The 12,426-nt window shown below is 45.3% G+C and overlaps 1 protein-coding gene across 2 annotated transcripts in view; it reads right to left on the bottom strand.

Moving 5' to 3' along the window:
• Window positions 1-12,426, bottom strand: part of Fam171a1 (family with sequence similarity 171 member A1) — a 115,800-nt gene that overhangs the window by 27,663 nt on the left and 75,711 nt on the right. For both annotated transcript variants that reach the window (XM_076831868.1, XM_076831869.1), the window contains exon 4: window positions 4,475-4,633. In XM_076831868.1, coding sequence (XP_076687983.1) covers window positions 4,475-4,633 — 159 coding nt within the window. The remainder of the gene's footprint in view (window positions 1-4,474; window positions 4,634-12,426) is intronic.

The following is a 12,426-nucleotide window of genomic DNA, read 5'->3' as shown; positions in this document are numbered from 1 at the left end:
TTAATGACTGTCTCCTGATAAATTAGAGAATGCTTATGAGAGTAGGTAATATTTACACACTTAAGCAATCCATTTTAGGGTTCTCTATAGTAAAATATAATATCATACAAATGCATTCTATCATAATTTTGCATCTTTCCTTGAACAGAAAATGACAGTGATAAAAAATTTAAGCAACGTTAGAATACGATCTATAGGTTTCTTATTCAGCTACTTGTACATTTATTTACCCATCTATCTGAGCTAATGCCTCTACTTTGGAACAAATGAAAATGTTGAAAACAAATGTGAATTTGAGAGTTTCTACAATGAGTTATAGCTAAATCCTTCATAGAGCAACTTCTGGACAGTCAATGACAGCAGAACCTTTCATCTCTGTTTAGCAATGAGGGAAAGGCAAAGGAAGAGAAGACTTTTATTTTTAGTCTGGTCATTTTGTTTTAGGATGAAGAAAACCAAATCCCAGAATATACCATGTTTCTGGTTAAAATACCTGTGGATTGGGAGATAACATGTGCCAAGTGCTTACGATGACATAGTAGCAAAGCCAGGCTTATCATGCCTGACTCTAGGCTTTGTCAGAGCCGCTGGATGAGATGTAAATCAAAACTACAGAGAGGTTAAACAACTCATTGGACTCTATTATATAAACAATTTAGAACTAACGTCTTCCTTTAGGGAGGGCTGTTCTCCTCCATCCAGCCCTCTGGGGGCTGTCTCTGTAAGGGAGGCAGCAGGTGAGTGGAGCAGGAAGCATTAGAAATGGTCTCTCTCTCATTCCTCCTTCCTCATCTTTTGATTCTTCCTTTCCATGATCCTGTACCTTCCTGTCCCAGGGAAGTGGGGTTCCAGAACCAGATCTGCTATGATCTACCCACAGAGTCTAGCAAGTTGCTCTGCTCCTCTAGGACTGTTTTTCTTATCTTCACAGCTAAGGAGGGTGGGCTAAATGCCTTCTCAAGGGTATGGGCATGAATATTCTCAGCTGTAAACATTCAGAAGTAAGCCAACATTGCAGGAATGAGCATATTAGCTGAACGCAATATGCATTAGGTTCCTGTCACTGAGAGTCCCTTTAGAAGTTCTCTAGGTCCCTTAAAATACGGTAGGTAGTCACACCTGCATTCTGGAAGCCTCTCTGCTTCATCAGTACTCCATTAAAGGCCTTCTACTCGACGCCTCCCTGAAGATGCTCTACCCTCCTGTTTTCTTTGTTCTGAAATGATTCATACTTTAGGGGCTAAGTTATTTCCTTTCCACTCTTTGAGTTCTCTATATAATTAGGCTTCCCTTTCTGTCCATCTTTTTTTTTTTGGTCCTGGGGATTGAATTCAGGGGTGCTTAACCACTCAGCCATACCCCCCAGCCCTTTTTATTTTTTATTTTGAGATGGAGTCTTGCTAAATTGCTTAGGGCCTCACTAAGTTGCTGAGGCTGACTTTGAACTTGTGATCCTCCTGCCTTCGTCTCCTGAGCAGCTGGGATTACAGGTGTGCACCACTGTGCCTGGTGTTCTTCCCCAGCTTGATGTAACTTGACAGGTGTCAGGGCAAAGCACAGGAGGAGTGGGAAGCACGATGGGCAGCTAAAAGATAGTGGTCTCATCTCAAGCTTCCAGTTGATTAGTTACTTGTAACATGAACAGTTCAGCTTAGCCACCAGGGTTCTCTTTGGCTTTGCATCCTCCTCCAGTTTCAGGGTTGAGTCTGGAGGAGTTTTTTCTGATCTGGAAAATTTCCTGATCTGGAAAAAAAATTTTGTGTGTGTGTGTGTGTGATATTTGGGATTGAACCCAGGGGGCGCTCTACCACTAAGCTACATCTCCAGCCCTTTTTATTCTGAGACAGATCTCACTAAGTTACCGAGGGTTTAATAAATTGTTGAGGCTGGCCTCCAACTTGTGATCCTTTTGTCTCAGCCTCCCATACTGCTGGGATTACAGGTGTGAGCCACTGTGCTCTGCTCCTGATTCCAGATCAAATCTGAAATCCAGATTTCTAAGTCTCATGATACTGAATTGGTAATGTCTATGTAAATATATATATATAAAAAATACCCTCTTCAAAAATCTGAAATATTTTTGCCCAAGTATTTGGGGTAAAGGATAATCAGCCTGTCACCAACTTTTTGGGGTTGTAGGACAACTGGCAACTTGATCCTTTATTGTCCCCTCTCTGTCTTCCTGGAGTTGCCAGCAGAAGTTATTCCTTTAAGCCCCCTTGGGAATGCCATAGAGCAGGTCAGTGCTTTCTTAGTAGCCCGAGGGAGACTGTGATGCTGGAAGGCACAATGTCTTTGGCCTGCGGAAGAGGAGGGCAACTCCTTGTGACGCCAGGAAGCCACAGAGCAGAGGGACTGGAAAGATTGAGTGGGAAGTGGCTGAGCTCTCTATGTTCTCTAAACTGGACACAACTGCCCTTATGACACCCCAAGAAAACCTCCTTCTAATCCCTTTTGCATGCTCCTCTGTTTCTTTCCACCTTTGCTGACCTTACAGATATGACCTCTCATCCCATAGGCACATCTGGTCTGGGTTCTCCCTCTAAGCTGAGATCTCTTAGATGCCTTTTATAAAGCAGGGGCAAGTAATTGTGGGGCAGAAGAGAAGCTGTGCCCAAGCTGGGACTGAGGCCTGCATGGAGCTCAGGAGCCTCAGGCTCATGGTGCTTAGTGGCACCCAAGCTTAGGCCCTCTAGGCGAATGTGACTGTACTGCGGGCTGGATGCCTTTCTTGGTAGGTCTCAGAGAAGGCCTATCCTTTCTAGGTCAATTCATCAGTTATTTCAGTGGAAAAGAATTTTAATGTCACCTTCCAAAGACCTTCTCTCTTCCCTGTGAAACAGAGTGATTTTAAAATAAAATAAACTCCTCTAAAATCAATAGTCCTGTGTCATTGTGTTCTTCTTGTCCAAGTCTTCTCAGATTTCATCATTTATTCAAAAGCTATTGGAAGCAGGACACGGAAAAATTAATGAGCTCTGAAAAATGAGGCTGTACCTCTGACTTGGGGTTTTATGATTGTGTTCCCTTTTGTTGGGGACATTGGAAACAAGTTAGGATGGTCTCAAATGTGCAGGAGAAAAACAATGCTTCTCTCTTGAACATTTAAAGTAAAAGTAAATATTTTTCCCCAAGAATTTTTACTAAAATGACACACATCTGTCTGATGGCAAAGGACTGACAAACTAATCACACCACCAGTACACAAAAACTAAAGGGAGAAACAATTCTCAAAATAAGTACCGCAGAGGGAAGAAAAGTGAATAAGAAATGACCAGGTCACCTTCATCTCTAACAAGAAACTTATTAATACGCTATAAAATGTTTCAGGTTTAAAAGGTTTTTCAGAATTATAAATTTATGTAAAGTACTGGAAAATTACGTAAAGTTCAATGAAAGTGTCCCTAGGAAATGCAGTAACAGACCCAGCACAATTTAACTCAGAACAGCCTCTGGTTTTCAATTTTATGCTGTATCTAGTCTAAACTGGGGGAAAGAAGAGGCAGACAAGACGACAATTTAGGGCTTCAGGAACCTTTCTCTCCTTGTGCACCGTGGGAGGAATGAGGACCATTTTGTCACCAAGTGCCCTGGAGAACTGCGCTGTTGGGTATGAATGAAGATCTTCTCTGGTAAGGAATTATTCCCTACTCTCTGGCTGGTAGCTTTTGGCTACTCTGATCTTGTGGCTGGATATGTGTCAGGCTATGATAATGACAATGACAGAGCTGACTTAGAGATCTGCCAGGAGATTCCAAATAACATCAAAGCCTGGCTATCCTGAGACATTCCAAGGAACCCCCCTCTTCGGAGCCCTTTCCAATCCCCTTTGAAGGAAAGAAAGGCAGAGAAAGCAAGTGCAGAGAGAGGGAATATGTGGAGAACACTGGATGGACACAGATGATAAAGAACAGGAGCTCCCTGCTACTTAGGGTCCCATGGGCTGGTGGGGTGTGGAGTGCTGTTGCTCATCTGCAAATGAGGCCCAGTGCCACCCTTTCTCCTCCCAGCTGTGACGGTGGTGGAGGTGGCTAGGAACTCCTCCAGGGCAGCTGGGCAGGCTGCTGCCCATATTCCAGAGGCAAGTGGGACCAGGTGAAGGTCAGGGAGGCAGAAATCCCCTAATACTGATCTCATATGTAAAAAGAAAAAAAAATACCATTTCAAGTATAAAATGTTCTCTGAATTGAATATAATTCACCAAAGGACAGCCTAGAGAAGGTACTTCCGGCATCTGGAACCAGCAGAAAGGCTGGAGGAGACCAATTCACTAAAACACAACTCGGCAGCAGTGCAGACTGAATTTGTTAAATGCGCTGGTGGAACCTAACAGCACAGATGCCCTTGAACTTGTGGGGAGAGTTCTGCTCTTTTTCCCTTCGGTGCTTATGCTTCCAGCTGTATTGAAAACCAACAAATACAAAACAAAACCCAGAAGCTCCCACCTGAAAATGAGAAAAGAGATTCAAATTACCTGTTCCATTTCCATCTAATCCTCGCAAATAAGGAAAACTGTCCACCTCCGAGGGAGAACTGGCAGCCGTGAGGAAAGCGGTCAGGTCGCTGTAGCTGGTGTTCTCAGGCAACCTCAGGGCCCTTCTCTGGAAATGAACGCGAGGCTGTGGCCGGGCACCTGCAGGGATTAACCTCTGAGTTACGTCCCTGAGGAGGAGCTGTTTCAGTTTCAGAAAATGCCAAACCAGGAGGGGCTTCTCCAGGGTTTCCACTTGCCTCCCCACCCGGCTCCTTCCCAGGCTGCCTCCCATCCCTCATTCAGGCAGGACACAAAAATGTGGCAACATGCTATTATGGGGCGAGAAATAATAGCCCATTGTCACAATTGTTTTGACACAGGATGTTATTTAGGTTTTTAACAAAAAGCTTTTTCCAAGTTCTATTTGTGAACAGTCTCGTCACTGCAGGACATTTGCCTGTGGATCGGGTAACGTTTTGGGAAAGTCTGAGTAAATGAAACAAGCATTTGACAATTAATCTCTTTACACAAACAATGCCAGAGATATGCCTTGACACTGGTACAAACCCATCCTTCATCTCTCTCTGGCAAAATCTGGTTTAACTCTAGAGACCGGAGTGAAGCAGAGCAAAGGGATGAAGTGTTCAGTCTTGGAAAGAATCGCAGACAAGAGCCCCCCAGTATGACTGCTCTCTTCCCTGTGGAAGCTGCCATCTGGCAGCCCGACTATTCCTCAGGGGTGCTTACGAGTTGTGTCAGATTATGTCACAGGTTTTATAATGAAATGATGCAAAATCATGCCTCTTCACCAAGTCCTGCTCCTTTGTGAGAAGGCTGGTGTACCCAAACAGTTACCTTGTGATGTCACCTGCGGTTTACGTTTTTCCAGATGTTATGATTGCAAAGCTTGAATTTGTTTGTACCTAATGCGGTGGCGATAGTCACACGATGTGAAGTTGGGAAGTAATTTTGCATAAACCCAGCAGAAACATCATTAAGACAAAAACTGTAATATCCTACCCCAGCATGAGGTTGAAGCTGAGCCAAAGGCTCCTTCTTTCCAACCCACAGCTGGCCTAGTATACCAGCCTTGCCAGGAGTGGGTGGTGTTTAAGCCCACCCCAGGGTTCCCTTTAACTTGCAAGGGAGGAAGAGCCTATCCAGAAGTATTCTAGAAGAAGCAAGAGCTTGAAGAATCAATGAGTCCAAGGTTCTCTTTCTACAGATGAAACCATGAAAGCCCAAAAGACTGATAAAATTTTATCTTGGATAGGGTCATCTTGGCTGCCTGTGACCTCAGTGGTGAACGGTCACAGGGCTCCTTCCACCTCCTAAAAATCACTGATACGCTCCGTCCTCTGGCTGGCTGTCCTCTGTGAAACACAGGCCCAGGTTCAGAGCCCTTGCAGCCAGGTGCCCAAAGTCACGACGGTCCTATCTCAGGTCACTTCCACTGAAACTCACTGCCCACATCCATCAGTGCAGTTGCAGACCGTCCACATTCTGTAACATCCCTAAAACAAACACGCTGCGATATACCAGCCTCTGTGAGGGCATCTGTATCTTTCAACATGTCCTCCATTTTCTTAGCCAGGTTTTCTTTTCTTTTGATTCTTCTGAATACTCATCTCTCACTCCTGCTGTTTCCCTGGTCTGCAATGAATCCAGCTTCCTCACCGTCCCCAGGAAGGCCGTGTGTCCTATTGGGAGCAGTTTGCTCCTAATCCCTTCCCTCCCCTGGGCCGCACACAAGCTGCACAGCCCCACCCCAGGTAGGAAGTCCAAGTCAGCCTTCTCCCTTTTCATCTCCTCACCCTGACTACATACCAGCAGTCACGGCTCCTCAGTTTTTCAACAATGGGGACATGCATTTCTCTGCTGCCATTCTGTCAAAATAACGCTGTGATTAGTTATACGCTGCTGAGTAGGGGCCTGGGCTTCACACACCAGGAAAGCAAAGGATATGGTGAACAGGAAGAAAAGAATGGTGTGCCTACCGGTGACAGGGTGAGGGGGGAGCTGGGCCTTGCCCAGGCTGGCCGATACAGAAAGGAGTGGGGTCTGGGCACACAGCCTCCATGAGACACGAGGGTTGAGATCCTTGTGCGGGTGAGGGACAGAGACTTACTCAGACAGACCAGAGAAAGGGGAGGCTGCTGGTGGACGAGGGGAGACACAGACTGACCAACTAGGCCTTTCAGAGCTGGCCAGGAGCCTAGAGACCACAGACCTTGGGGGGCCTTGGGCCTCATTCCCAATCATTCCTATTCTCACTCTCCCCTCCTTCTACTCCTGAGCAGATCACATACATCATGCATTTGGATGGAGGATGCATCTCTCTATTCTCCCTCCCTTTTCTGTGTCCCCTCCCTTCCTTGAGCGGGACAATTTGGACAGACATTTGGGGCCTCTCTGTTGTGGCTAGAGCAAGAGATATCTAGGGGGCTATGCTAGGGCAAGTTTGTGAGGAAGGAAGTGGTTGGCCCAGTGGCTCTGACACTCACTGTCACTGCCATGACACAGATACGTCTGCTGAGGGGCCCAGCATGCTCCCCCAGCTGACCGCAGCCCAAACCCATGACTGGTGAAGCGATAGAGACATCCGAGGAATCTAAGGGCACAGGTTATTCTAAGCCACAGCCTAAACATTTCTAAATGGGTATATGTGGGTTGGGGGAGTGGTTATGGCTGGCCTATCTTCACGTATTAAAGCTGCTAAATTTTCACATGACTGGGTGGGAATGGGGCTGAAGAAGGTCCCAGCCTGCAGGTCGACCCTGCTCGCCTCTTTCACATTCCTCACAGCAGCTGTTTGAAACTTCTCCTGTTCTTCTCACACTCAGGGCTCCATCCTCATCCTCAAAATGCTTAGATTTGACTTTGCTGAAAACACTAGGTCCTCCATTTCCTCTCTGCACTTCTCTCTCCTCCAAGGTCAACCCCAACCCCTACCCCTATGGTTGCTTGCTTGTTTATTGTAAGAGGTGGCTGCACCAACAACTCTTGCCTTTGTCCACAACCTCTTTGTCTATAGGCTTTTCCTCCCTCACCAACAATTAGACTCATTTCCTCCCCATCTAGAAAAATCACAATCAAACATTACTTTGACTCTGTTATACCCAGAAGCAAGTGACTTCTCTTCTTCTACCCAGCCTCCAATGACGTGGCTTTTACCCTCAACATATGCTAGAAATGTTGACTGCATAATCCACAAACCCCATGACCACTTCTCAGTCTTTATCCTCACCGACCTCTTCACAATGGTCCACACTGTTTGCTGTCCCCACCCACGAACCCCCTCCTTCCTGGCATTCATAGCCCTGCACACTGGTTCTCCCCAGAGTCTGCTTTTCCCTTTGCAAGTACTTTTCTTTTCCTCCTGCCTCCAGATGAAATGGTTCCTAAAGGGCTGTTGTTCATGGCCTCTGCCATTTCTCTACTCTCTCGTTAGTGAGTTCCCTCCATTTTTATAACCTTGACCATCACTGTCCTCTCCAGCCCAGAACTCTTTTCTAACCTCCACATCTGCATTTCCCCTTTACTTCTAGGGTATTTCTACCCAGATGCCCATCTTGCACTCCAAAATCATCATGGACTTTCTCATTTAATGATCCCACATCCTCCCCAACATCCAGTTTTGGCTCCAGGTCAATATCATCATTTTCCTTTTCTAATATCTTTCATATTCACTCAAGTGCCGAGACTGGCCAATCTGCCTTCGTCAACATTTCTTACATCATCTTTCCCTCCCTTTCTGCCTCCACCCTTTGTTACCCTCTGTTAGCTTTTCCTCAACTATTGTAAGGTTCTCCTAACTGTCCCCCTGCCTCAGTCTTACCCCATTTCTGTTCCGAGATACACACTGATCCTTTCACTTACTCACACACAGATTGTTCTAAGATACCACACCAATCATGTCCTAGAGACCAAAACTACTACTTCCTTTTCAAGTGAGAGGCACAGATTGGTGCTTTAGAATTTATAAAGTTATATGTTATATACATACACATACATATATACATATGTGTGATATATAACTTATATAACTTTATAAATTATAACATACATTCTTAATTCTAAAGCACCAATCTATACCTCTCTCTCTATATATATGCTATCTATCTATGTGTGTGTGTGTGTGTGTGTGTGTGTTGTGTGTGTGTTTGTGTGTGTAGAGGAGGGGAAGGTAAAGAACACACACACACACACACACACACACACACACACACACAATACAACAACCCTGTGTAGAAGGAACTCTCTTCTCTCTTTATGGGTGAAGAAACTAAAGCCCAAAGAAATTAAACAACTTGGCCAAAGTCATTCTGCTTGTAAGAGGCATAAATCTTTTCAAACTTCTGTGTCCCTTTCTATTATCCCATGCCTACCTCAAAATAGATGCTCAATTACCAATCAGCCCCCAGTTATCTGGCCAAAAAGGACCACACAATTCTGTGTTTCTATGTATTTTCATGCTCATCTTCATGTCTGAGATTTCTGCCTACCGTTTCTATTCTCACAGTTTACATATCATCCAAAATGCTTCTCAAATACCACCTCTTTCCATATCCTTTCTTGACCCCATCCCAAGCTCTAAGCTCCATTTGTGTCTCCCGGATAGTCCAAACATGACTGTGCCTTGTGCCATGTTTATATGGATATTTGTATATCTCCCTAATCAGAGGCACTATGAGAGAAGAAAATGGGTGGTAGAGTCACTTAACTCCAGGCCTAGGACCTTCTTCTACCACCTTTTCAGTGAGTAGCTTTGGCCTTCATGCTCTTTATCATTAAAATGAAAATGAATCATACCCATCTCCTAATATGGCTGTTGTGATGTTAGTTCAGAACATACATGTAAAGTGCCCTACAGTGCCTCAGGAGCAGGATAAGGCGCAGGATAAGCATTACTTTACCAGCTCCTCTTCTTTAAAGACAGGTGTGCTGTGGAATGCACTACACTATGTCCTGACCACACCTGATACTCAGCAGTGCTTACAGAAGTGAATGAGAAGATGGGCTATACTCGGCAACTTGCTGTATTTCCAACTAGAGCAGGATCACCAATGCTCTGGGCCAGGTAATGCTGTGTTGGGATGCAGGCTGTCCCGTGCACTGTTATACATTTAATAGCATTTTGGGCTTCTACCCACTAGATGCCAGTAGCAGCCCTCAAGATGGGACATCCAAAATGTCCCAGATGCTAAATGCCCCATTGGTTAACCACTCTCTATATATTCTGAGAATCTGCACAATGATCCCCCAAACCTGCCGAGAGTCTCCTGCGTCATGGACACAGGAGATATAAAGAGGTAAAGGACAAAGCCTCTGTGTTCCTGGACTCAAGAGTCGAGAAGGCAAATGTGGAAATGGCTTACTAATCATAGTGTCGTAAGTTCTGGAATACGTGAGGAGGCAGATGGGAAGAGACAGAGAGATGTCTGACAGGCCAGCACATGCCCAGAGGCCAAGGAAATGTGCGCACCAAGCACAGACTGCTTGGAACCCAGGGGCAGAGGATGAGCTTGTGAAGGGCACAGTGTGTGCCACTCAAGAGCTGGACTTGAGTGGGCCTGCAGGGTGGGTCATGGGAGTTCCTGGTAGAGGAGTGAAACAATGATATTTGTTTTTACCCAATTCTGATAGCAGGTGGGGAATGGCTATGGGTAGAGAGGGCCTAATGCTGAGGCTGCTATGAAGTGGCTCAAGTGAGAAATGACAAAGCTCCAAATAAAGACAGTGACACTGGGGGGTTGACACAGAAGAGGTGTCTCAAGTTGAAAATCATTTTTGGACTAAGTGATAGGCCAGGGGAGTAAGAACCACTGAGGGAGGTGAGAAGAAAGGAACAAAGTGATGGGCAGAGATGGTAAAGAAGGAGAAAGGAGAGTCAAGAAGGAAGCAATGGGGAGGGATTAAAGCCGGGCAGAAGTCAATCAGAAGGAGGACTCAAAAGGGGTTGTTGGATCTGGCAATTCCAGCTCCGCTAAACTCAGCAAAGAGAAATTTCTAAAGAATAGCCTGGGGCCAAGTAAAAGGGAGCCTGAAGGAATGCACAAGCAAGGGGAGAGTCTCCAGTTTGGGAGGGAAAGGAAATGAAGAGACTGTAACCTGAGGAAGGTGTAAGAAGGGCTTCTCTTTAAATGGCAGGCATAAGCAATCTTCAGAGCTGAGAAAGAACTCCAAGAGAACAATGCAAGATCCTGCACAAAGGGAGGAAGGTTGGAAAGGAGGAGGAGATGAGGAATGGACCCAGTGGGAATGTGAAGGGACTCAGTGGGGTAGACAAACTGCAGGAAGGAACATGAGCAGGTCCCTGTGAGAGAGGGAGCCGAAGCCAGGGGACTTAAGCCACCATGCCCCGAAGGCCTTGATTTTTCACTCTGAAACAATCAGCAAGGTCACTGCTAAGAGATGGGGCATGAAGGTGGGTGCAGGAGAGGCTTCCGGCATATGTCCTGAGGAACAGAAAAGGGACTGTGCAGGGCACAGTGAAGAGGCCCGGCCAAGGATGGAGACTGCTGGTCTGGGTGGTGCCAGTTGGCCGGCTGACAGATGAACAGCCAGGAGCAGTCTGGGGCATCTTGCCTCATCTTCCTATTCACTGTCATCACATTCTGGGCCATTTCTCCCAGGATGGCACTCAGGCCTCTGAGAGGCAGAGCTGCACGTTAGTCCCCAGTTCAATGTTCTCTTCTTCCATTCTCTTCTCATTGCACTGAAGAATCAATTTGCCAGCATTTTACAACAAAGAGCACATTTTCATGTACAGCCTCTGCTGAGGGAAATTCCTCTAACGGACCAGTTACTCAGTTGCCCGCCCCACTCTTTCTCTTCACTGTTATAAGACTGTTCCCGGCTTTCTTTATAAAAGAATACCAACACTAACAAGACAACCACTTCCTTGACTTTTAAAACGCAAGGGGTGATGACTGCTAAGGCCAATTCCATTGGAAACATGCATTTACTGTAGCTTGGATGTTTGCAGGCATGTACAGAATCCTACCTAGTTTGATGAGAAACTGTCTTATTGATGAATCAGAACAGACTTTATGGAAATATCACAAAGTATCTATCACAGAAGGAAGAAAGCAGATCATCATTTTATTTTCATAGAAAAACTCTCATTACCGTGAGTTTACTCTCTATCTTATTTGGTTGTCACCATTTTAAAGTCAAAACCCCAGCTGCAGCGTTGAGAGTTTGCCTGGGGAGAACAATGCGTCCATTCCCCTTCTCTTCCCATCGCCATCTCTCCCCGAGTAGCCTTCATTTCCTTGAAGCTTTTCCTCTAGTGTCACATCAAACAATGCAGCATCATCTCACACAGCACGCGCTCCGTGTGAAGCTTCACAAATGATCCGCCGTCATACTTCCTACTCCTTTTCCCAGGCTTGTCTGACACATCAGACCCTCCAAGCAACACGCTCGAGTAAACGGGCTTACAGCACTTCACATTTCTGAGCAGGCAAGAATTTATTCGTTCCCTCTTCTAAACCCGCTGAAAAAATAATAAATGCAACCACATAGGACCAGCTTGAGAATAAAAACATTATATCTTTCATAAATTCAGTGATACGTTGGTTTTGGAGATTGGAAGTGCTTTCCTTCCAACTGGCAACCCATCCATTATTATTATAATAGTGCCAGGCCAAGGAATAGTACAAGTAAATGTTATGAAACTCATGAAATAAGGTAAGTTAAGAAAATTAACAAAACGTCTGTAATTTTAAGAAGCTGGCATGGAAATGGGATTACAAAAGGAAGAAATGGTTCTCAGTTAATTTCTGGTTAGCAACAGGAGACAGAGATACAATAGACTGAATAAATTAATTGCTAACGAAAACTACCTGAATGACTTACCTCCTTGGGTTTACTTATCTGATCACACTTCTTGCTCCAGAGAGAAAGAGCTATTCAAGTACTGTGTGTGAGTGTGTGTGTGGGGGGGT

Source organism: Callospermophilus lateralis, chromosome 13 (assembly GCF_048772815.1).
Source record: "Callospermophilus lateralis isolate mCalLat2 chromosome 13, mCalLat2.hap1, whole genome shotgun sequence".
Classification (NCBI taxonomy): domain Eukaryota; kingdom Metazoa; phylum Chordata; class Mammalia; order Rodentia; family Sciuridae; genus Callospermophilus; species Callospermophilus lateralis.
This window is presented reverse-complemented; position numbering and strand designations above follow the sequence as displayed.